Raw genomic sequence first — 25,600 nt, forward strand, 5'->3', positions numbered from 1 at the left:
GGCTCAGGTCATGATCTCGGGGTCCAGGGATTGAGCCCGCATTACTCTCTGCTTGGCGGGGAGCCTGCCTCCCCCTCTATTTCTGCCTGCTGCTCTGCCTACTTGTGATCTCTCTCTCTGTGTCAAGTAAATAAATAAAATATTAAAAAAAAAAAAAAGAAAGAAACCCATGGTTTAATAACAACTTTTACTGGGGAAACAAAAAGACACACATTTTTGGTGCATTCATATTAATTATAAGATATAAAATTATGATATACAATGCATATCTTACAATGTAAAATGAAGAAATCTTTGTCCAAATTTCTCTCTTCTAGAATGTTTTTTAGAGAATGTGTAGAAAAGTTACCTCTAAAACACCAGGCTGTTGTATCAACAAGATTTTCCTAATCAAAAACATTCCTCTTTCTACACAAACTAATTTTAGGGATAACAGTTTAAGCAGCACCTAGCTTTTAAATTAGTGATTTTGTTTGTAGCTCCCATTATACAAGTAAATATTGAAAGCTTAATAAGTACAATCACTGTTTAAAATACCTTCAAGGAATTTTGAAATCACCAAATTACTTACAAAATATTTATGTGATAAAACCTCTGGGTGGCAATCTTTGAAGTCCAGTTATACTTATTTTACTAGCAGTAATGAGAGTTCATCTAAGATATTATATAATTCAAATTGTTATTAACTCAAACTCTATTCATATGTAGTATATATTATGTATTATTGTTTACTGACAGATTCTCAGAAATAAATGGAACAGTAGATTATGAAGAATGCTTTAACTTCTACATTTTACATTTCTTCCTGTTTCTAGGATGTTTACAATCTATGTGTGTTGAGAGGAGGGTTGTAAAATGAGAAATAATAGTAAAAGCAAAGTTTCAATTACAAAGTTCAGTAGAGATGAAGTGGAAAAAATAAACAATGAGTCATTCTCCATGATGGTCAATTTTATGTGTCAACTTTATTGGGCCACAGGGAGCCCAGGTATTTGGCCAAACATTATTCTAGGTCTGTGAGGGTATTTCTGGAAGAGATTAACACTTAAATTGGCAGGCTGAATAAAGCAAATTGCCCTTTCTAATGTGAATGGGCTTTATCCAATCAGTTGAAAGCCTGAATAGAATAAAAAGGCTGACCTTCCTGGGAATGGGGGAGAATTCATCTTGTCAGACTTGGAGCTGAGACATCAGTTTTTTTCTGCTTTCACACTCAAACTGAAGCATTGGTTGTTCTTGGGTCTTAAACTTGCTGGCTTTCAGATTAGAACTAAACTATTGGCAATCCTGGGTTTCTAGTTTGCCATCTATACATCTGGGGAATTTTCAGCCTTCATAATTACAGGAGCCAATTCTTTATAATAAATTTTCTCTCTTTCTCTCTCTCTCTATGTATACATACATATGTATACATACATGCATGTATATACATAATATGTAATATTGTTTCTGTTTCTCTAGAGAATAGAGAATAATAATAGAGCTTCCTCCCATGACTCAAAAATTTTGGAAGACTTAGCAATGAGATTCTAATTCAGAGTTAGTATTATTAGTATGATTATGATTAGAATAATTGTTAATCAAAGAGTTTGCAAAGCAATTTTTATTATATATACATATGTACATTATATAATATATATTATTATATATATGTATGTACATTATATGTGTATTTGTGTGTGTGTGTGTGTGTATAAAGGGATTTATTATATCTTTATTATACCTGGTTTATGTGGTTGAAGATCCAACAGGATAAGTTGGCAAGTTGGGGATCCCGCACAGCTGATGCTTTAGTTCCAGTCTTAGACTGAAGTCTTAAGAACCAAGAGATTTGATGTTTTAGTTTGAAAGCTGTCAGGTACAAGATTTAGGAAAAGTCGATGTTTTAGTTCCATTGTGAAGACAGGAAATAGGCTGATGTCACAATTCAAAGACCATCAGGAAAGAAGCATTCTCTCTTATTTGGGAGAGGGTCAGCCTTTTGTTCTATTCAGGCCTTCAGCTTTAAGAAGGGCAATCTGATTTACTCAATATACCAATTTGAATATTAATGTCTTCCAAAAACACCCTCACAGAAATACTCAGAATAATACCTAAGCAAATGTATCTGGGCATCTCATGGTGCAGTGAAATTGATCCATAAAATTAATCCTCATAGTTTCTAAGCAAGATCGAATAACAGGAACTAGATTCACCTTTTGCATGAAGCAACCAAACGAGATAGTGGATAGGAAACAGACAAGCAAACAAAAATTGAGCCATATGATTTCCCCAGATTACTGCCTTGAAGGAATTCCCAGGCCGCACTTCAAGGAGACAAGACAAGACATCCGATAAAAAATAATCAGGCATGCAAAGAGGCAGAAAAAAACACAACAAAAAAAAAATGTATTCAATTGAGAAAGCAACCTAGAACTAACACGATGATGGAATTAGCAAATAAAGGTCTTAAGACAGGAATTATAACTGTATTCAATATGCATGAAAAGTTGAGAACAAAAATATAATCATTTCCAAAATGATAATCCTGAGGGGGAAACTAGGTCTAAGGTAAACATGCAATAGGTGGGGTTAACATCACATTACACATTGCAGAAGAATAGGTTAGGAGTGAACACGAAGGCACAATGATAGATGTTATTCAAAATGAAACACAAAGAGAGAAAAGGATTTTTAAAAAGGAATAGAGCATCAGTGAGCTATGAATAACTATATGTGGCCTGGGGTCCAGAAGGAAAGAGAGACAGAAAAATCATTTGAAGACATGACTTTAAAGCCACAATTCCAAGAAGCTCAGTAAATCTGAAACATGCACACACACACACACACACACACACACACACACACACCCTTTGTGAAAATGACCACACTAATGCAGATGATAATTCTATTGACAAAAACCAGTGATCTTAGTTATGGGAATATAAGGCCCAGCATAGGGAATATAGTCAGTGATATTATAATAATGTTGTACACTAACAGATGGCAGCTACACCTGTGGGGAGCAGAGCTAAGTATAGAGAAGTTGAATCAGTATGTTGTACACCTATGTTGAAATAATGTAACATTGTGTGTCAACTACATTCAAATAAAAAAAAAAAAAGAAAGAAAAAGAAAACCTTAGAAGCAGAGAAAACAAATGTGTTATATGATGAAGTTCTAGAATATAGGTGAGGTTTGGTGGGGTGACCAAGAAAGAATTCTTGAGACATCTTTGGTGCAAAATGGTGGTTTATTAAAGCAGGGGGACAGGACCCGTGGGCAGGAAGAGCTGCTGCCCTGGGGTTGTGAGGGGTGGCTGGTTATGTACCATGGGGGTGGGGGAAGTAAGGAAAAGGGAGGTTTCAATAGAACTTTCACATGCTAAAGTGGACCTACAAAGATACTGGATACCAGAGGCCTTGACATTAGGAAGGTCATTTTGCCCTCTAGTAAGGTATTAACATTAAGATGGGTAGGATGGGTAGGAGATTCCTAAAGAATGTCACATATGTCCCACCCAGGAGTGGGGGTCGGGGGAGGTTGCAAGTGTCAGCCTTTTGCTTTGTCCTCAGCCAGCCTTCTGTTCCCTCATCATTCTGTATAGAAGAACAAAGGTAAGAAAGACACTGGATTTCCAAAAAGGAAAAATGAGGTACAATGGAAGTGTAATGATGAATAGTAGTTTATTTTGCCTTAAGTCCAGATAATTCTTAGCATATTTCTGTAAAATCTGACTTTCAATTCTAAGATGTGCAGTTTCATTTCTGTAAAAAAGTTCCAGTCAAGACCTTTGTGCTGCTTGTCACCGAGCCAGTTGCTGCTCTTGCAATCTACAACTTTATACCCACAAAAATGCCCTTTGTATTTAGATCTCCGCATGCTGAGTGTTAAAGGCCAATTTCACTCTCATTGAGTAATAGTGGCTTAAGAACAGCCTTAGTTATTCCGTTTCTGATTTTGATCTTCTTTATTTTCCCATGATTGGACTGTCAGAAAATATTCTATTAAGTATTTGTACAACCTGGTACCAAAATGATTTCCCCAAAAGATGTCCTCAGAAAAAATCTGAAGCTGATTCATGGCTATCCCATGACCTATGCTTTTGCAAACAACTGGGAAAGGATTGAACAGTTCCACAGCAGGCCAGAAGACATCGTGATAGCCACTTACCCCAAATCAGGTGAGTTTTGTGGACTGACAGAGGCAGATCTGGCTTCAGTCTTTGTTTCCTCTCTACAAAATCATTATCATCCTAAATAAAATTAATATTCCTATCAGCCAGTCTAGCCATATACTTTTGAGTATGTTTCAAATGAGCATTTGGGGCACAGAAAGGGAAATTGCAGAATTAAGTTTCTAATAGAATGTATTAAGATGGCAGACTACCTGTAGGGACTCCCCTCTACCCCCCTCATTCAAGTGATGGTTCTAAAAATTGTTGCCTTTCACCGCAGGTACCACTTGGGCTAGTGAAATTGTGGACATGGTTCTAAATAATGGAGATGTTGAAAAATGTAAGAGGGATTTTATAACAGTTAAAGTGCCAATGTTGGAAATGGCCGTCCCTGGACTAAGAATTTCAGGTAATTTTAAACTACTTGGGAATTATAATTTTATAATATTATTATTTTTAAATTTTTTATTATTTTTTTAAAATTCAAAACCAAATTTTCCTTTTAATTTAAATTCAGTTAGCCAACATATACTACATCATTATTTCTCGTTTTAGTGTTCAGTGTTTCATTAGTTGCTTATAACACCTAGTGCTCATCACATCAGGTGCCCTCCTTAATGCCCAACATCCAATTACCCCATCCCCCCACATACCCCACCTCCAGAAACGCTGTTTGTTTCCCTGAGTCAAAAGCCTCTCATGGTTTGTCTCCCTCTCTGATTTCTTCCCATTCAGTTTTCTATCCCTTCCCCTATCATCCTCTGTGCTGTATCTTATATTCTACATATGAATGAAACCATAGGATAATTGTCTTTCTCTGATTGACTTATTTTGTATAAGTGATGAAGTTCTAGAACACAGGTGAGGTTCATTGGGGTGAGGTCCAGAGCTGATGACCAAGAAATAATTCTTGAGACATCTTTGGTGCAAAATGGTGGTTTATTAAAGCACAGGGCAGGACCCATGGGCAGGAAGAGCTGCTGCCCCGGGTTGTGAGGGATGGCAGGCTATGTACCCTGCAGTTGGGGGAAGGTGAGAGAAAGGGAGGTTTCAATGGAGCTTTCATATGCTAAAGAGGGCCTACAAGGTGCCGGGATACCAGAGGCTTGCTCAATGTTGTCTTTTGGCAAGCCATTAACATCAAGATAGTTGGGAGATTCCTGACTTGCAGGATTGTGATCTCTGCAAATTAACTATTTGTTTCTCGTTTATGGCAGTCAGGGGTGCCTGAGGAATGTTACACATATTACCCAGGGAAGCGGGTGGAGAGGGGGTACAAGGTGCCAGCTTTTGTCCTCAGCCAGCCTCCTGCTCCCTCATTGCACCCCTGGAGCTCCTGATTGACTTATTTCACTTAGCATAATACCCTCCAGTTCTGTCCATGTTGATGTAAATGGTAAGTATTCATCTTCTCTATGACTGAGTAATATTCCTTTGTATATATTAACTACATCTTTATCCATTCATCTGTTTAAAGACATCTCAGCTCCTTCCACAGTTTGGCTATTGTGGACATTGCTGCTATGAACATAGGGGTGCCTTTTTTTCACTACATCTGTATCTTTGGGGTAAATACCCAGTAGTGTAATTGCTGGGTGGTAGGGTAGTTCTATTTTTAACTTCTTGAGGAACTCCAGAGAGGCTGTTCCAGCTTGCATTCCCACCAACAGTATAAGAGGGTTCCCCTTTCTCCACGTCCTCTCCAACATTTGTTTTCCATGTTTTGTTAATTCTCACTGGTGTAAGGTGGTATCACAATGTGGCTTTGATTTGTATTTCCCTGATGACAAGTGATGTGGAGCATTTTTTCAAGTGTCTATTGGCCATTTGGATGTCTTCTTTGTAGAAGTATCTGTTCATGTCTTCTGCCTGTTTCTTGACTGGATTATTTGTTTTTCAGGTGTTGAGTTTGAGAAGTTCTTTATAGATCTTGGATTCCAGACCTTCATCTGTTGTATCACTTGCAAGTATCTTCTCCCATTCCATAGATTGCCTTTTAGTTTTGTTGTCTATTTCTTTTGCCATTCAGAAATGTTTTATTTTGATGGAGTCCCAATAGTTCATTTTTGCTTTTGTTTCCCTTGCCTTTAGACACATGTCTAGTAAGAAGTTGCTTGGCTGAGGCCACAGAGGTTGCTGCCTATGTTCTCCTCTAGGATTTTGATGGATTCCTGTCTCATATTTAGGTCTTTCATCTATTTTGAGTTTATCTTTGTATGGTGTAAGAGAATGGTCCAGTTTTATTCTGCATGTCACTGTCCAATTTTCCTAGCACCATTTATTGAAGAGACTGTCTTTTTTTCCATTGGATATGCTTTCCTGTTCTGTTGAAGATTAGTTGACTATAAAGTTGAGGGTCCATTTCTGGGTTCCCTGTTCTGTTCCTTTGATCTATGTGTCTGTTTTTGTGCCAATACCAAGCTGTCTTAATGATCACAGCTTTGTAATATAGCTTGAAGTCAGGCATTGTGACACCACCAGCTTTGGTTTTCTTTTTCAACATTCCTTTGGCTATTTGTATTCCTATGATCTTTTCTGGTTCTATATAAATTTTAGGTTTGTTTCAGCTCTGTGAAAAATGTTGATGGTATTTTGATAAGGATTGCATTGAAGATTGTTCTGGGCAGCATAAATCTTTTCACGATATTTATTCTTCCAATCCACAAGCATGGGATGTTTTTCCATTTCTTTTGTCTTCCTCAACTTCTTTCATAAGTGTTCTGTAGTTTCTAGAGTACAGATCCTTTACCTCTTTGGTTAGTTTTATTCCTAGGTATCTTATGGTTTTTGGTGCAATTATAAATGGGATTGATTCCTTAATTTTTCTTTCTTCAGTCACATTGTTAGTGTATAGAAATGGAACTGATTTCTGTGCATTGATTTTGTACCCTGCCACGTTGCTGAATTCTGTATGGGTTCTAGAAATTTTGGGCTGGAGTCTTTTGGGTTTTCCATATAGAATGTTATGAAATCTATGAAGAGTGAGGTTTGACTTCTTTGCAAATTTGAATGTCTTTATTTCTTTTTATTGTCTGATCGCTGAGGCTAGCACTTCTAGTACTATTTTGAACAAAAGTGGTGAGAGTGGGCATCCCTGTCATGTTCCTGACCTTAAGGGAAAAACTCTCAGTTTTCCCCCCATTGAGAATGATATTCATTGTGGGCTTTTCATAGATGGCTTTTATGACACTGAGATTAATTCCCTTTATTCCTATATCCTGAAGAGTTTTAATCAAAAAAGGATGCCTTTTCTGCATTATTTGAGAGGATCATATGGTTCTTAACTTTTCTTTTATTAATGATTAATGTGATCTAGCATGTTAATTGATTTGTGAATGTTGAACCACCCTTGAAATCCAGTAATAAATTCCACTGGTCATGATGAATATTCTTTTTAATGTACTGTTGGATCCTACTGGCTAGTATCTTGGTGAGAATTTTGGCATCCATGTTCATCAGAGATATTGGTCTGTAATTCTCTTTTTTGATGGGCTCTTTGCCTAGTTTGGGGATCAAGGCAAAACTAGCCTCATAGAACAAGTTTGGTACTTTTTCCTTCCATTTCTATTTTTGAGATAGCCTCAGGAGAAATAGGTATTATTTCTGCTTTAAATGTTTGGTATAATTCCCCTGAGAAGCCATCTGGCCCTGGAATCTTGTTTTTTGGGAAGTTTTTGATTATTTCTCTAATTTCCTTGCTGTTGATTGGTCTGTTTTACTCGTAATATGCTCTCAAAATTGTCTGTATTTTCTTGGTGTTGGTCTTGATCTCTCCCCTTTCATTCATGATTTTATTAATTTGGGTCCTTTCTCTTTTCTTTTGGGTAAGTCTGGCCAGAGGTTTATCGATCTTATTAATTCTTTCAAAAAAACCACCTTCTAGTTTCTTTGATCTGTTCTACTATTCTTCTGGTTTCTATTTTGTTGGATTTCTGCTCTAATCTTTATTATTTCTCTTCTCCTGCTGGGTTTAGGTTTTATTCGCTGCTCTCTCTCCAGGTCCTTTAGGTGTAAGGTTAGCTTGTGTATTTGGGGTTTTTCTAATTTTTTGAGAGAGACTTGTATTGCCATGTACTTTCCTCTTAGGATTGCCTTTGCTGTATCCCAGCGGTTTTGAACTGATGTATTTTCATTCCCATTAGTTTCCATGAATTTTTTAACTTCTCATTTAATTTCCTGGGTGACCCATTCATTCTTTAGCAGGATGCTCCTTAAACTTCAAGAGGAAATTCCAAATTTCCTCTTGTGATTGAGTTCAAATTTCAAAGCATCGTGTTCTGAAAATATGCAGGGAATAATCTCAGTCTTTTGGTATCAGTTGGGACCTGATTTGATCTATTCTTGAGAAAGTTCCATGTGCACTGGAGAAGAATGAGTATTCTGTTATTTTAGGATGGAATGTTCTATATATCTCTGTGAAGTCCGTCTGGTCCAGTGTGTCATTCAAAAACCTTGTTTCTTTGTTGATCTTCTGCTTAGATGATCTATCTATTGCTGTGAGTGGGGTGTTGAAGTCCCTTACTATTAATGTATTATTATCAATGTGTATCTTTACTTTGGTTATTAATTGGCTTATATAATTGGTTCCTCCCATGTAAGGGACATAAATATTTACAATCATTAGTTTTAGATCTTTGTGTTGGATAGACCCTTTAAATGTGATATAGTGTACCTCTACATCTCTTACTACAGTGTTTGGTTTAAAATCTGATTTGTCTGATATGAGGATTGCTACCCCAACTTTCTTTTAAGATCCATGAGTGTGGTAAATGGTTCTCCGCCCCCTCACTTTCAGTCTGGAAGTGTATTTAGGTCTAAAATGAGTCTCTTGTACACAGTGTATGGATGGATCTTTTTTTTTTTTAATCCAACCTGATACCCTGTGTCTTTTGATCAGAACATACATCCTAGACAAATCCGAAATGGTTGGAAACCACAACAGAAAAACAAATAAAACCAAAACCGAAAAAAAAAAAAAGAGCATGGGGAGAGAGACTATAATCTCGTAGGGTGGGCAAAGCCAGGTGATCTACATTTTCCTGATTGAATTTTGTTTGGTGTGTTAGAAGACACTACATCTTAAAGTTACAAAGAAAGCAGAACTTATGTGTGTGTGTGTGTGTGTGTGTGTGTGTGTGTGTATAAAATTGAATAGAGTGAAAAAAGACTAAAATGAAGCATATATCTATAAAATGTAGATGTGAAAAATAAAAGTCAAAACCTGACTTAGAAACATAAGTTGGTAAAATAAGAATCCAGTTGAAATGGGAAAATGATAAAAAAAAAGAAGAAGAAATGGAAAAATTTAGACTGAAAGATAAACAAATAGTGAGAAATACCGAGAGCTTAATATACTGTTTTCCCCTGGCACTGGAGTTTTACGACCTTGTGGGATCCACAAACTTGTCCACCTATTCTTCCAGTTTGTCTTCTGGGGGAGGGGCCTGCTATGCTGTTTTTCAGGTGTCAGGTTGCCCAGGCAGAGTTGCTCCACCCCTTGCCAGAGGTCTGGGCTCAGTGTAAGCTGGTCCTTTGTGTCACTTTTGTTCCCTGAAGGCTCTCTGCACCTCTATAGAGGATCAGAGTAAAAATGGCCATACCCAGATCTCTGACTCAGAGCTGAAAGATCGCATTCCCACTTCTTCAATAAATACTCTGGGACAAATAGTTTTCACTTTTGCTTGTGCCAAACTCCACAGACTGTTGTGGTAGGAGCCTACTGTAATCCCCCCTGGGGGAGTCCCAGGGACTCCTTTTGGGGCTACTGTCCATTGGAACTGTGAGCTGTTGTGGGATCATGCGTGTACCCTGCTCTGCTGCTTCCAGGACACTGCTGGGTGTCACCCTACTGTCCTTTCTGGGGCACCCACAACCCTGAGAGCTGTTGCCCAGTAGTGGGCACAGCCATTTCACCCCTCCCAGGGAATGGTAAATGGCTTATGAGTTCCAATCCTTTTCAGGGTGCTCAGGCAGAAAGTGGTCACCTGATTGGCACCCCCCTTGGGGCTTATAGTGACCTGAGCTGAAAATCCCTTCTTGGGCTTGCTGACTGTAACCAGTTTCCCCTCCAATGCTTGGGTACCTGCTGGTTCAGGCACCCCTGTTCGTTCTGTCTCCTGGAATCTCGAGACCACAGTGACCTACCTAGAATTCTGCCCTTTTTATCCCCTGAACCCCTTTCAGAAATGATGTCTCACTGGAGTAGATTTCTAGGAGTTCTGATTTTGCCCTCCAGTGTTTTCATCACTTTCCTATGGCCAACTTACAGAAACTCCTCCTCCCCTCCATTTATCTTCCAATATCTCCCCACAGATTCACCATTCCACACCTTGCACCATGCAAAAAGCAGTTGCTTTTCTGCTTATAGAGTTTGAGATAGATTTTCTTACATCTCAGGCTGAATTCATGGGTGTTCAGAATGATTTGACAGATATCCAACTAAATTCAAGGGACCAGATGAAACAAGGTCTCCTACTCTTCTGCTATCTTGTCTCCTCCCTATAATATTATTTATATAGCATATTAATTATTGTATTTATGATTTACATTCAAAGAAAATGGAGTCAATTTGGTAATATAAAGTGGAAGTTTGTAAGCAGTACAATCACCGAGATGTATAGAGAAACTGTAGTTTAATTCATTGTATATCCAGGTATGATGACCTAAGATGAAAGAGTTTTGTTGTAGAAAATAACTAAAAATTTGGTTAATAACTTAAAAAAAGTTCCTATCTTTTACTGACTTTTGTTGTATAGAATGTGGTAGATTAGATTAATAAATTTCTAATTTAGAACATTGCTGTAGTTAAATAAGTAAGGAAGTACCAACAACTCTCAAACATAAATTTATTATTAATACAATTTATATTTCATTCCACAAATATTTATTAAGTGCTTCCAAATATTGCACTGTGCTATAGGTTAGATATAAAATGATTAGTAAATTCAATGCCCTACCCCCAAGGAGTTTATAGTAATATTGTGCCACTAAATAAGTAAATAAACCAATAATATGTGATTATTGGGCTCACATATCCAAAGAATAGTGAACAACAAATTGTTTACTTTAGCGTGGATATGTAGGGATATCTACTCTGAATTGAGATGTAGATTCATGCACATGGTTGGAGAAAACATATTTCATGAAGGTGAGCATTAGGTATATAGGTCTAGAAGCAGAAAAGACCTTGGTGTAGTCTAGGAACCAAACAACAACGAAAGGGGAAAAGTGAGATTTAAAAACAAACAAAAACCAAAAAAACAACAGCAACAACAAAAACCAAACCAACTGGAGACTAGACAGGGACAGATCATGTAGGGCTTATAGTTTTTAAGAACTACTCAGTGATCTAAGAGAAAATTAAGTGTATGGTGTCCTGTAGGCAGGTGAGAAGAATTCAAGAAGTGAGTCCTGGCCTTCACATGCTGCTGGAAACTGGGATAGGAAGATGGAAGTATGGTGATGAATGTTTTTATCAATTTAAAGAGCAGAATCCAAATTCCCTACCCTACCAGAGCTCGTTACTTCCATAGGCAGAGAAGAACCAGCTGACAGGGTGTCATTCCTTCTGTGTAGTTGCCTGAAGTCAGTGCAAATGATGAATCTTGGAGCTAAAATAATTATTCTGGGACAAGCAAACAAAGTGAATGCAAGAATGAGATAAGACTCCAGAGTCATAAAAAAGTAGGAAATGAAAATTTGATAGAATCAAAGTAGTATCACCAGAGAGTAAGTAAGTTTCAGCAGGTAAAAGAGGATAAATTGTCACTCAGATTCACTCTGGAAATTAAATATGAATGTGTATAATATCATTTCATATCCCTAACATTCATATTTGTGTAGTAAAGAGTTCATTAAAGACCTTACATGGCAAAACAATTACAACCTGGAGTCTGAGGAACTTTTCAACGAAGTTGAGGGAGTGAAGGGGAACAGAAGATAAGGGGAAAACTTCATTTAAAAACATGTAAAAGTTCATGTCATGGGCATTGAGGAATAGTGGGTTGTGGAAGATGATGATTTCTCATTTCTATATGCTAGATGAAGTGGCTGTAGTTGCCAAATTAGTAGTTGCATAATAAAATACTTGGTGGAATTTTATAGGTATGTAATTAATGTTTCCAGATAGAACTCAAGATACTCAATTAAATTTGAAATTCAGATAAATAACTATTTTATTTAACCCAAGTACATCCCAAATATTGCATGGAAGATATTCACACTAAAAGGTATCTGTTACCCGAAATTCAAATTTAACTAGCATCCTTGACCTTTATTTCCTAAATTAGTCAACTCTATCCACATTAAAATTAAGAGATTCTTTCTAATACAACTGCATGCTAATACAACTATGTGCTATGCATTGTTCTCTACAGAACATTCAAAATGAGCTACATCCTGGCTCTTGTGGAATCTCCATTCTAGTGTGTGTGTTTGGGGCTGGTGGTGGGGTGGGGAAGAAGCATGGGAACTGACAACAAATAAATAAACAAGTAAATAGACTGTAACAAAAGTAAACAATATATAGAACATTTTATTTTATTTATTTATTTTTAAAAGATTTATTTTAAAAAGATTTTATTTATTTAGAGAGAAACACAGTGAGAGGGAACACATCAGGGGGAGTGGGAGAGGGAGAAGCAGGCCTCCCACTGAGCAGGGAGCCCAAAGCGGGACTCCATCCCAGGACACTAGGATCATGACCTGAGCTGAAGGCAGACTCAACAACCGAGCCACCTAGATGCCACTAGAACATTTTGAAAGGATATTTTAATAGAGATTGAGTGGCTTTTTAGCATATGTAATAACTTCTGTAAACAAATGGAGCATACGATTATTTCGAATGAGTGAATCAGATGCAATTTTGAGCAGGTGTGCCTTTGTATGCAAAAGGTGGGAAGATATGTAAGCTTAACAGGTAATCTAGAGCTGAGACTGGATATAAGTCATATTGAGGAGACCATGCATAGGATTCTAAGATTTATTGGATATGAAATCTAAAAGAGATGTTAAGTGTTGATGACTCTATAGAATATGACATCATTAAAAGATATATCTGGGATGTGATAAAGACCACTGAGTACATTAAAAGAATAGTTAAATTAAAAGGGTTGGCTCCATTTACAGCCCTTTTGTGTTGTGTGGTTGGAACTAGAGGGTCTTATGCTGAGCAAAATAAGTCAATCAGAGAAAGACAATTATCGTATGATCTCTCTGATATGAGGAAGTTGAGAAGGAGAGTGGAGGGATTGGGGGGTCTTATGCTGAGCAAAATAAGTCAATCAGAGAAAGACAATTATCGTATGATCTCTCTGATATGAGGAAGTTGAGAAGGAGAGTGGAGGGATTGGGGGGTAGGGAAGAAAAAAATGAAACAGATGGGATCGGGAGGAAGACTCTTAATCTTGCAAAACAAACTGAACGTTGCTGGGGGAAGGGGGGGTATGGAGAGGGTGATTGGGTTATGACACTTGGGGATGGTACGTGATATGGTGAGTGCTGTGACGTGTGTAAGTCTGATGATTTGCAGACCTATACCCCTGGGGCAAATAATACATTATATGTTAATAAAAATAATTAAAAAAAAAAAAAAAAAAGGTTGGCTCCACTTTTCCTAGTCTATGTCAGGAATTCTGAATGTACCTCCATCCCAAAAGTGCCTCCAGACTGACCAAGTTACTTATTTCTGAGATCCAGGCCCCTGGGAACATCCTACCTCTGACTAGACAAAATAAGTGGATATTTTCCATCTCAGGGAAGTTGACATACCCATTATCCAATGACTTGATTTGAAACCAAATTCTCCCACATATTAGTTGTTTGCGTTTGGTGAGCTCAGCTAACACCTAAATATTACAGAACATTTTCATTTTGCACATATGTACATATGACTCATAGAGGAAATAATGAAAAAAGGCAGGTGTAACAGTGATGCTCTACAGACATAACACCGTCTCTACAGTAAGAACAAGTGCAAAACAATAGCTGATATGAGAATTGGTAATTATCCATACCTCTTTGAGAAACAGAAACTATTTTCATAATTATTTATAATAATGCAAGCAATGATAAAACTCCAAATTGCTAACACTGATATTATTACTTCTCATTTTGGAGATGGAAAAAGTGAAACACAGAGACTAGCATACTTTCAAATGTCACAATGAGTAAGCGACAGACTTAGGATTTGAACCCAAGGAGGCTAACCTCACCACTGTGCTCTTAACCATTATGCAATTTTGTCTGATAATACCTGTGATTGATTTAAAATTTAGCAGCATTGTATACTTCTCAAAAATATTTTAAAAGGTCAGAGAAAATCAGGAAATGCTGGCTCCTTGAAGACTCTAATGTATCTATATATTAAACTAAAATTTTCCCAGGAATAGAACAATTAGGAAAGAATCCATCACCGCGGCTTGTGAAGACGCATCTACCAATTGATCTCCTTCCTAAGTCTTTCTGGGAGAACAACTGCAAGGTACATTCCACACGGCAAGTCATTTTTTTAATGTGACCCTATCCCTTTAGTCATAAGCAATTGCTCAAATATTTTGTTTGATACCATGAGAACTGAATTACATGAAAAAGTGTTTCCATTAAAAATTGATGTATTTCACTCTAAATCTACATAATCAAGTTTGTCAAAGGTATGTGGCAACAGGATCCCCATCTCAGCACAGCATCGCTGCTATCATTCCCCAGCTACCCCAGATACGCTGGCCGCCTCTGAAAACTCAACCTAAGAATGTCAGTTCGTGTTTGGTTATTTGACAAAACTCTCCAGTGAAACCTTTGTGTCTGGATATTTGCTTCTAGGAACTTTTAAATTTGAAATTCAATTTCTTCAATATTTGTGGGGCTAGTCTAATTATCTATTTCAACTTAACTGAATTTTGCTAGTTTGTGATGGGTGAGGAATTCTAAGTTGTGGAATTTTGTAATGAAAAGTGTTTCATAATTCTCCTCCTTTTTAAAAAGATTTTATTTATGTATTTGAGTGAGAGGCAGCAAAGGGGGAGGGAGAAGCAAAATCCCTGCTGAACAGGGAATCTGATACAGGGCTCTATCCCAGGACCCTGGGATCATGACCTGAGATGAAGGCAGATGCTTAACTGACTGAGCCTTCCAGGCACCCCCATAATTCTCTTCTTATTCTTTCTTTGAACAGACTGTATTTTTTATAACAATTTTATTTTTAGAGCAATTTTAGGTTCACAGCAAAATTGAGTGGAAGAAAAAGAGATTTCCCAAATGTCCCCTGCCCCTACACATGCATACCTATTATCACTATCCCCCACTAGAGTGGTACATTTGTTACAGCTGATGAACCCGCATTGACACATCATAATCACCTAAAATTCATAGCTTACATTAGGGTTCCCTCTTGGTGTTGTACATTCAATGGATTTGGACAAATGTATAATGACATATATATATATCATTATAGTATCCTACAGCATACTTTTGCTGCCCTAAAAATCTTCTGTTCTCCACCTATTCAACCTCCTCTCCTCCCAGCTTGACAACCACTGATCTTTTTTATTGACTTCATAGTTTTCATGGAGGCAATGAAAATATATACACCTTCTTATGAATAGAAATCTAACTGTATGACCTTTTCCAAAAGGCAGAAGGCATAATCATATGTAGGTTTTTCAAATCGCATTATTTCACGTAGTAATATGCATTTGAGGTTCTTCTATGTCTTTTCATGGCTTGATAGCTCATTTCATTTTAGTGCTATGTAGTAATATTCCATTGTCTGGATGTATCCCAGTTCATTCATTCACCTACTGAAGCACATCTTGTTTCCTTCCACATTTTGGAAATTATTAATAAAGCTGCTCTATATATCCACTAGCAGTTTTTTGTGTGGACCTTATTTTTCAACTTTGGATAAACACCAAGCAGTGTGATTGCTGGATTGTAGGTAAAACTATGTTTAGTGGTGTAAGAATCGCCAAAGAGTCTTCCAAAATATCAGTACCATTTTTGCAATCCCATCAGCAATGAATGAGAGCTCCTGCTGCTCAAAACCTCACCAGGATTTGGTGTCAGTTTTCTGGATATTGGTCATTCTGATAAGTACAGAGTGATGTCTCATTGTTGCTTTAATTTTCACTTCCCTGATGACGTGATATCGAGCATCTTTTCATACTCATTATAATTTTTTTTAAGATTTTATTTATTTATTTGACAGACGGAGATCACAAGTAGGCAGAGAGGCAGGCAGAGAGAGAGGAGGAGGCAGGCTCCCTGCTGAGCAGAGAGCCCGATGTGGGGCTCGATCCCAGGACCCTGGGATCATAACCTGAGCCAAAGGCAGAGGCTTTAACCCACTGAGTCACCCAGGCGCCCCCATACTCATTATAATTTTAACGGCTATAAGATTTGTTGTGATACCTCCTGTTGTTTTTTTTCTTGATATTGGTTATGTGTCTTCTTTTTTTTAGTCTTGCTAGATGTTTATTGAGTATGTTCATTTTTAAAAAAAAGAAACAGCTTGTTGTTTCATTAATTTTCTCTGATTTTTCCTGTTTTTAAGCTTATGGATTTCAAATCCATGTGATTTTCTTCTTTTTTCCCTGCAGATGATTTATCTGGCTCGAAATGCCAAGGATGTTGCAGTCTCATATTACCATTTTGACTTAATGAATAACTTGCAACCTGTCCCTGGTCCCTGGGAAGAGTATCTAGAGAGATTCATGACTGGAAATGGTGGGTAGGCCTGGACTTGAAATTAATAAGCACTTTTCCTTTTTAATACCACTAATAAATATTACTGGTGTGACTTTTCCTATCAAAACATTTGCTCTTCGAGGCCACTAAAAAGTACATTTAAATAGCATTAAAAAATTAGATCAACTGTATCTAATATTTTACTACGACATCACTATATAAATTTGGTATTTAACATTGGCTTGATGAAAATATTCTTAAGTGTTTTTTCAGTAGCTAGAAATCCATTCTCATTTCCAGTTACAATGGAAATTCTTTAACTTACCCAAATCTTTAGTTAGATGTTTTATACACCTGTTTATAGTATTTAGTTAATATGAGTAATTAGTAGAATGGTTTCCTACTATGTGAGGCTAAGTAAAACCCATATGGAGGCCAATGTATTTTCATTTCAAAAGCTTCATTTGTACTTTATATTTTTTTAATCTGACTGTATATCCATAAATGGCTAATTGTATGTTTTTATTTGGCCTTATATATTCTGTTCCCTTGATTACTAAATTCCACAAAATGTTTGTAAAATTTGACGTATTGTTTAGAAACAAACCTTTAATTTGATGAATGCCTAACAGTAATAGATTTTCTCTTGTTTTAGTGGCTTATGGTTCCTGGTTTAATCATGTTAAGAGCTGGTGGAAGAAAAAGGAAGAACACCCAATACTTTTCTTGTACTATGAAGATATGAAAGAGGTAAAATGGTAGAAATTCATTCTGGATAATTCCCCCATTACATCCTAGGTTAAAGGGTTAATATATATTTTCAGCTTAATCTATGGAATAAAGAAAAAAAAAATGATGTGATTATTGTGCCTCTTCTCCATGCTTGCTTACCCAAATCTTGCTAAGATTGTTAGTGACTTCTTTTTTTTTAATCTTTTTTAAAATTTTTTATTTTTTTATAAACATATAATGTATTTTTATCCCCAGGGGTACAGGTCTGTGAATCGCCAGGTTTATACACTTCACAGCACTCACCAAAGCACATACCTTTCCCAATGTCCATAACACCACCCCCCTCTCCCAACCCCCCTCCCCCCAGCAACCCTCAGTTTGTTTTGTGAGATTAAGAGTCACTTATGGTTTGTCTCCCTCCTGATCCCATCTTGTTTCATTTATTCTTCTCCTACCCCCCTAACCCCTGACGTTGCATCTCCACTTCCTCATATCAGGGAGATCATATGATAGTTGTCTTTCTCCTATTGACTTATTTCACTAAGCATGATACCCTCTAATTCCATCCACATTGTCGCAAATGGCAAGATTTCATTTCTTTTGATGGCTGCATAGTATTCCATTGTATATATATACCACATCTTCTTTATCCATTCATCTGTTGATGGACATCTAGGTTCTTCCCATAGTTTGGCTCTTGTGGACATTGTTGCTATAAACATTCGGGTGCACATGCCCCTTTGGATCACTACGTTTGTATCTTTAGGGTAAATACCCAATAGTGTAATTGCTGGGTCATAGGGTAGTTCTATTTTCAACTTTTTGAGGAAACTCCATGCTGTTTTCCAGAGTGGTTAGTGACTTCTAGTGGTGAAATCCATGACATTTTTACCTTCTTATACTTTTTAACCATTGTGTTTATTGTGAGCACCTTCTCTTGCTGAAATTCTTTCCTACACTTATTTGGTAGGTTATCACATTCTCCTGGCTTTCCTGTAGATCTCCATCTGTCACTTAGTCAGCTTTCTTTGTAAGCTGTTTGCTACATTTTGGTGATGGTAGCCATGCCTACTATTGCCAAAACTCTTCATGTGCTAATGACCCCCCTAAACTCCATTTTAACTTCTACCCTAATTCAGACCCATGCTTTTATTAAAATGACTCTTAAATTGAACACATTCAAAACTAAACTCATCTTGTCTCTCTCCAACATTTAATCCTTTTCTTTTTTTATTCTCTCTTTGGTTAATGATGTTATTTGTCTATTAATTGTCTTTTTTTTTTCCTGTAAATTTTTATTTAAATTCCAGTTAGTTGGAATGCAGTGTTCTACTGGTTTCAGGTGTAGAATTTAGTGACTCATCACTTATATACATGTCCATTAATTTTCAAAGTTTGAAAATACATTGTTCTCATTGACTTCCATATAGTGGATATGGTTTCACCATATTGTGCACATCCCATTGTTTCACATGCCCTACCTATTATAACTCAAATCCCTCTCCTTTACCCTTTTACTATCTCCCTCATAGTCTGGGAACTCATAAGCATTTGTTTAGTCTCCTGTGTGAGCTAGTATCAGTTCAAATACTGCTGCAAGTCTCCAGGCCTAGTCAGAGGCAATTTTACCCAAATAAGGCAAACACACACACACACACACACACACACACACACACATTTTACGTGGAAACCAAGTTCCTCTATTTTAAAAAGCTTGGAGTTACAAATTAGGATACATTTTAAACTTTTAGATTCATGATGGAAGGTACAATATGTATCATTCTTGTAACTACATTCACAGCACAGACTATAACACCTTACACATACATAGGGGCTCTTAGAATCACTTGTATGAATAATTGATTGCTTGAATGAATAGATAAATGAATGAGCAATAATAACATTTTAGAGACATCAGTCTTCCTTTGCATATCAAAAACCACACCCCATGTAAATTTTCCTTTGATTCAAGTATCTCTAAGAAAACCCCAGGGTATTTTCACATCTTAACAGAAAGAGTACTCTGAATTTTTCTGCTCTGCCTAGGCTCCCACCTTCCATCACACTTGTTTGCAACCCATAAAGAATCTATCATCAAAACTTTACTATTGCCCATTTATACTGGGCTTGAGGCAGTTAATTTCCAATTTTCAGGCAATATGCAGCTGTGAAACTGAGGTGATTTTATGAAAAACACCTAAAAAGTGGGAATATCCCTTGAGTATTTGCCACAGTATTGCCAGAACTTCCCTTGTAAGGAACTCCCTGCCAAAACATACACATGTGTATACATGAACACACACGTGCAAGTTAGTGACATATCACTAAATGTTGTGGCTTCCCTGTATAAGATATAAAGTCCAAGTCCTTAAGTGGGACATCCAAGGATTTTTTCATTTTTACCTCAATTTATCTTTCTAACTTTATAGTCTCTCTTATTCCTATGAATAACTCAAACCTAACTTCAACCACTTTGCTTTTTATTCCCTCCCTTCAAGATACTATGAGACCCTATACTGCCAAGTATTTTGACTATGTTTCCTACTGGAAATTCACTCTCCAATATTTCAGCAGACTACACATCATGGAAAATTCTGACTCATGTTTTTCAACTTTGTGTAGATATCACCTCAAAATATTTCTAGGCGTATCCATATAAAATTTAGTTTAGCTTCCTAAAAGTTGCAAATATTGTTTATATCATTAGAATCTGGAAAATGATTGATTCTTGGAATTTGCTCTTTCTATCCCTAATAATTAATGAATAACTTAATGTATCTTCATTGGAATTTTGTTTTAAGATTTTATTTATTTATTTATTTCGTAATGAGAGAGAGAATGAGTATGGTCAGGGGACAGGGAGAGGGAGAGAGCCTGAAGCAGACTCCACGCTGAGTGTAGAGCCTGACTTGGAGCTCAATCTCACGACCCTGAGGTCGTGACCAAGTTGAAACCAAGAGTTGGATGCTCAAGTGACTGCACCTCCCAGGTGCTCCTGGAGCTTATTTTTAATAATTTATGTTCTGGCAAAGTCTAAGATAAGTAATCTAAAGCAAACATACTTGAAGTTGTTCAGAAATTTATTATTTTTGTTTTGAAATATTATTAAAAACAAGAAAAGAATTTTGATTAAGAAAAAATAAATAAAGGCAGGATGAATAAAGACATGCTTGGTCCCTAAATATTTACTGTTCAAATCTGATTACAACCTGAGCTTAAAATAGCTGTTATTTTTTCCTCCAAATATTAATATTTAGTCCAAACTTTATTCTTATTGTACTTTTAATATAAATTAAATATATGAAAGTTAGGAGAAATAAAATATTTCATCTCTTTTGCCAAAGATAAATTATTTATTTTTTCATTTTTATGATTAATTAAAAAAAATGACCCAAGAAAATACAGATTGACTATTCAGAACCAACATTTAAGAAAACAGATTATAAATATTATAGTTTTCACATTATGTTAATGATGTTTTTGCTTGCCATTTTCTTGGGTATGTCTCTTTAACCACTAATAGAATCCGAAGCGTGAAGTTAAGAAGATTGCCAGATTTCTAGAGAAGAATTTGAATGATGAGGTCTTAGATAAGATCGTCCATCATACCTCATTTGAAATGATGAAGGATAACCCGCTGGTGAATTATACACATCTACCAAGTACAGTGATGGATCATAGCAAGTCCTCTTTTATGCGTAAAGGTAAATATTTTGCTGAGTTTAATTACCCTTTTCACTTTCTTGTGAATTACTCTGAAAGGAGGTGTAATGATCTCTAACAAGTTACTTATCCAGTTTTGTCACCAATTTCTTCATCTGTAATGTAAGGACACTAAAAAGACCTACCATAAATGTTACTGAACTAGATTAGAAATTACTAAAGGAAATAATACACTCTAAACCCATGTTTATACCACTCTAAACCTAGTATCTATAAATACCAGAATACCTTGGGTATTTGATGTATATTTCTTCTTCTATTTACTGTGCTACTAAATGGGAGTAGTTTTGTCAATTCTGATGAGTCAATCCAAAATTTTTTTCTGTATCTTAAATCTTTGCCTAAATAGGCATAGGCCTCCCTCTTCTTAGTAATAAATTAATGTCAGTCAATACAGGACCATCTACTTTAAAGTCTCCATATCACTTAGAAAACAGTGGTCATGGGTGGCTCAGTGGGTTAAGCCTCTGCCTTCAGCTCAGGTCGTGATCTCAGGGTCCTGGGATCAAAGCCTGAATCAGCTCTCTGCTCACCAGGGAGCCTGCTTCCCCTCTCTGTCTCTGCCTGCCTCTCTGCCTACTTGTGGCCTCTCTCTGTCAAATAAATAAATAAAATCTTTAAAAAAAAAAAAAAAGAAAAAACAGCGGTCACTTTGTTAAGGTTTCACAAGGAGAAAGGACTTTTCTTTACCCTCTGGGAAGATTTTGCTCCCTAAAAATACTGTCTGAATTATAAGAAACACGGAATCCAAATTAAACATAAAAAGACTACAGTAGAGGAATATGGCATTTGCTAATGATTCCACTGAAGCAAATCCTGCATATTGTGGCTAATTGTATATTATTTGTGTCAAAAATATTTTATTAATGATAAAAATAATACATTTAACAAATTATTAACTTAAAATTGAGAAGCTATCCACCTAATAATGTCATCTTCTGTTGTCAAAATTCCTTATTGAAGTAGAAATGAAGGGGTAGAATTTCAGTTGGCATGCTAGGAAGTAAACATAACTCTAGAAATGTACTGTACATACGAACATATGGCTGAAAACCCTTGATTTTCAAAGGGTTATACGGTTAAATTTTTTCTAAAACATTTTTCTACATTACTTATCAAAATAGCAAATAGTCCTGGTATTTTCAAATTTTTTTTTTTTTTAATTTTCAAAAACATTACATTTAACTTTTCAAAACTAACCTCTGGTATAAGAAGGCAAAGTAAATTTTTCATTGTAAATGGTGTCTAAACAAAGTCTGATGCTCACCCAAACACACTTTGTTGATGGAGAAAAACCAGGAAAAAAAACCCAAACCTCGTAACTATACAAGGCAAATTTCTCACTTTGTCAGATTATCTGAAATTAACTTCCAGGAGGGTTTTATTTCTAGTCACATAAAAACTGATACCACCCCGTGATACCTCATTAGGGTATAAAGGTAGATTAAGTAAGTTTAGTATCTCAATTCTATAGTTTCTCCAACTTCAAGTAGAAGAGACTGCATGCTAGTCTCATAATAGAGATGGTCTTTACATCCCCTCTGGAAGTGATTAAAAAAAAAGACAAAAAAGCCAAAAACCCCTTCGTGGTCAGATTGATCCGGGATTTAAGCAGGCTTTGCCAGTCCCTGAATCTATGACTTTGAATACATTTAATCAATCTGCCAAAGGTCTAGTTACATCACGGAAAATATGGAGAAAGTAATAAGATCTGTGACATAGTTTTGGGGGAGGATTATGGTAAATGACATATAAGCATTTGAAATATTTTTTTTTCTGACTGTAAATTATACATTAAAAAGTACCACATCTTTTTAGTCTAAATAGTTCAAGATTTGTTTACTCATTTATTCATTCATGCCCTCAACAAACATTTAAAAAATACCCATTTATTCATTCATTTATGTTTAGGAAACACTCTTCATGAACACCTGTATGCAGCACATATTCTCTAGAACATGCAACGATGAATGACACATGCATTTGCTTTAAGAAGCTCATAATGTAATGCAAGAGGCATGCATGTAAATGGATTCTAAACAGGGTCCAGAGTGACTATGAACAAAGTGCTGGGTATACTCAGTCTTGGGGGATGCCATGTCGGTTAAATCAATGTCATAATTTAATCACACAATAGTAAAAGTAGGGAGAGATCAGATGATGTCCAGTGGATATACTTATGTCCCAAATTGCAACAAAACATAAAAATCTTGACTTTTGCCAGCATTTACTTCATCAAAAAATTTTTTAAACTTCCCTCTTAGTGAAGCAAATGTGTTTGTGTATATTACATAATTAATACTCAAAATAGAAAATCATTAGAATACTTTATATATGACTCCTTATTGTTTAATTTGTGCTTTCTGTTTTTAATGACATTTTTACAGATGGGCTATTCCAAATATACACTACTTTCACATTTCATAGAGCTCTTACCATCTGGTTAACAGAGAACAAAGTATAGTAACCATAATAGGGATGTTTTTCATTGAAAGGATTTGAAATCTTCACCCAGCCATCATGGGTTAATGTAGCTTTAATTCAACAGGATATATTTAATATTTCATAAAATAACAAAGCCAATGCTTATCTCCAAGCACATTTACAGTATAAGAATTTATTTTTCAGATAAATATTTGTAAGCATCCAAGTATAAGAAACTAAATGCAAAGTTGTTCCCAAAACTTTTGCTGTTGTAAAGATGGTTCAGGAATGTCATACATTTAACTTTAAATGCTATTCTTCTCATCCAAAATGCAAATACAGTATAAGACTAGTGAACTTAGGGAAAAAGGTATCCTTTAAGTATCATACCATCTTTGTTAATAAATTCATAGGAAATGGTACTTATCAACTTTCTAGTTCATGGATTGTTTGTGTTGATGACCAGTTCTTTGTATAGTTTCCCAAACTAATTCATGAAATGAAATCTGCCCTGACCTTTGATTGAATGTTCAATAGTAACCCTATGACCCATGACAAGCAGAAACACTAAAACAACCTCTTTCAGGAAACTATTGTATGGTCCATAAATTTAGACAGGAAAATTAACCCTTTTCAGAATGTATCTTTAAGTTGGTCAAAATCATGAGACATAATGAGACATTTCACAGCTGTCAGAATGGCTAGTATCAAAAAGATAGGAAATAACAAATGTTGGCAAGGATGCAGAGAAAAGGAAACACTTGTGTGCTGCTGGTGGGGTGTAAATTGGTGCAGTCACTGTGGAAAACATGGAAGTTCCCCAGAAAATTAAAAATGAAGTACTGTATAATCCAGCCATCCACTACTAGGTAACGAAGTGAAAACACTAATTCAAAAAGATATATGCCCCGCTGTGTTCACTGTAACATTATTTACAATGGGCAAAATATGGAAGCGACCCAAGTGACCATCGATAGATGAATGTGGTATATTCATACAAGGGCGTACTACTTGCCATAAAAAATATATAAGTAAAACAAAATCTTGCCATTTGCAACAATATGGATGGACTTGGAGGTTATTATGCTAAGTGAAACAAGTCAGAGAGAGAAAAACAAATATCATACAATTTCACTTATATGTGGAATCTGAAAATATAAATAAAACAGAAACAGACTCATAAATACAAAGAACAAACTGATGATTGCCAGAGGGGAGAGGGATGGAGGAATAGGTGAAATAAGTGAAGGGAATTAAGAGGAACAAACTTCTAGTTATAAAATAGATAAGTCACAAGGATATAGAGCACAACATAAGGAATATAGCCAATAATATTATAATAACAGATGACATCTCCACTTATGGTGATCATTTCTTAATGGATATAAGTGTCAAACTACTATGCTGTATCATGGAAGCAAATATAATACTGTATGTCAATTACATTTTTTTAAAAAGTCAGATTCTATTTAGCTCTAAATCACATTTCTAGATGGCAGGAACGACCAGTGAAGGAGAAATGGCATTTTAAATTATTCAAATACAAGGAAAGTCTTTCTTTAACTCTTTGCACCCTTTCTTTTGGTATGCATGCTATTTCCTTCATAATGGAAATACAATATTCTTTCACATGTTTTCTTATTTATTTATAGGGACTACAGGTGACTGGAAGAATTACTTCACAGTGGCCCAAAATGAGAAATTTGATGTCATTTACAAGAAGGAAATGTCTGGAACTGAGCTTCAGTTCCGCACAGAGATTTAAAGAGCCTACGTGACCAATCTGGATAAGAATAGAGCTGTAATTTGTTTAAAGGGGGGCAGTTATGACCTGACTTGGGCAATCAAATCAATTTATAAAGGAGAAAATGTGCTTTTAAAATG

General features: G+C 36.1%; 1 protein-coding gene across 1 annotated transcript; it reads left to right on the forward strand.

The window, feature by feature from the left end:
- Positions 1 to 3,870: 3,870 nt before the first annotated feature.
- Positions 3,871 to 25,600, forward strand: LOC111149182 (sulfotransferase family 1B member 1). The gene is made up of 7 exons (XM_022506124.1): positions 3,871 to 4,162; positions 4,437 to 4,565; positions 14,539 to 14,636; positions 16,750 to 16,876; positions 17,493 to 17,587; positions 21,093 to 21,273; positions 25,369 to 25,600. The coding sequence occupies exons 1-7, from the start codon at positions 4,015 to 4,017 to the stop codon at positions 25,479 to 25,481; spliced, it is 891 nt and encodes a 296-aa protein (XP_022361832.1). The 5' UTR covers positions 3,871 to 4,014; the 3' UTR covers positions 25,482 to 25,600.

This window comes from Enhydra lutris, unplaced genomic scaffold (assembly GCF_002288905.1).
Source record: "Enhydra lutris kenyoni isolate GAN:26980312 unplaced genomic scaffold, ASM228890v2 scaffoldscaffold21, whole genome shotgun sequence".
Taxonomy (NCBI): domain Eukaryota; kingdom Metazoa; phylum Chordata; class Mammalia; order Carnivora; family Mustelidae; genus Enhydra; species Enhydra lutris.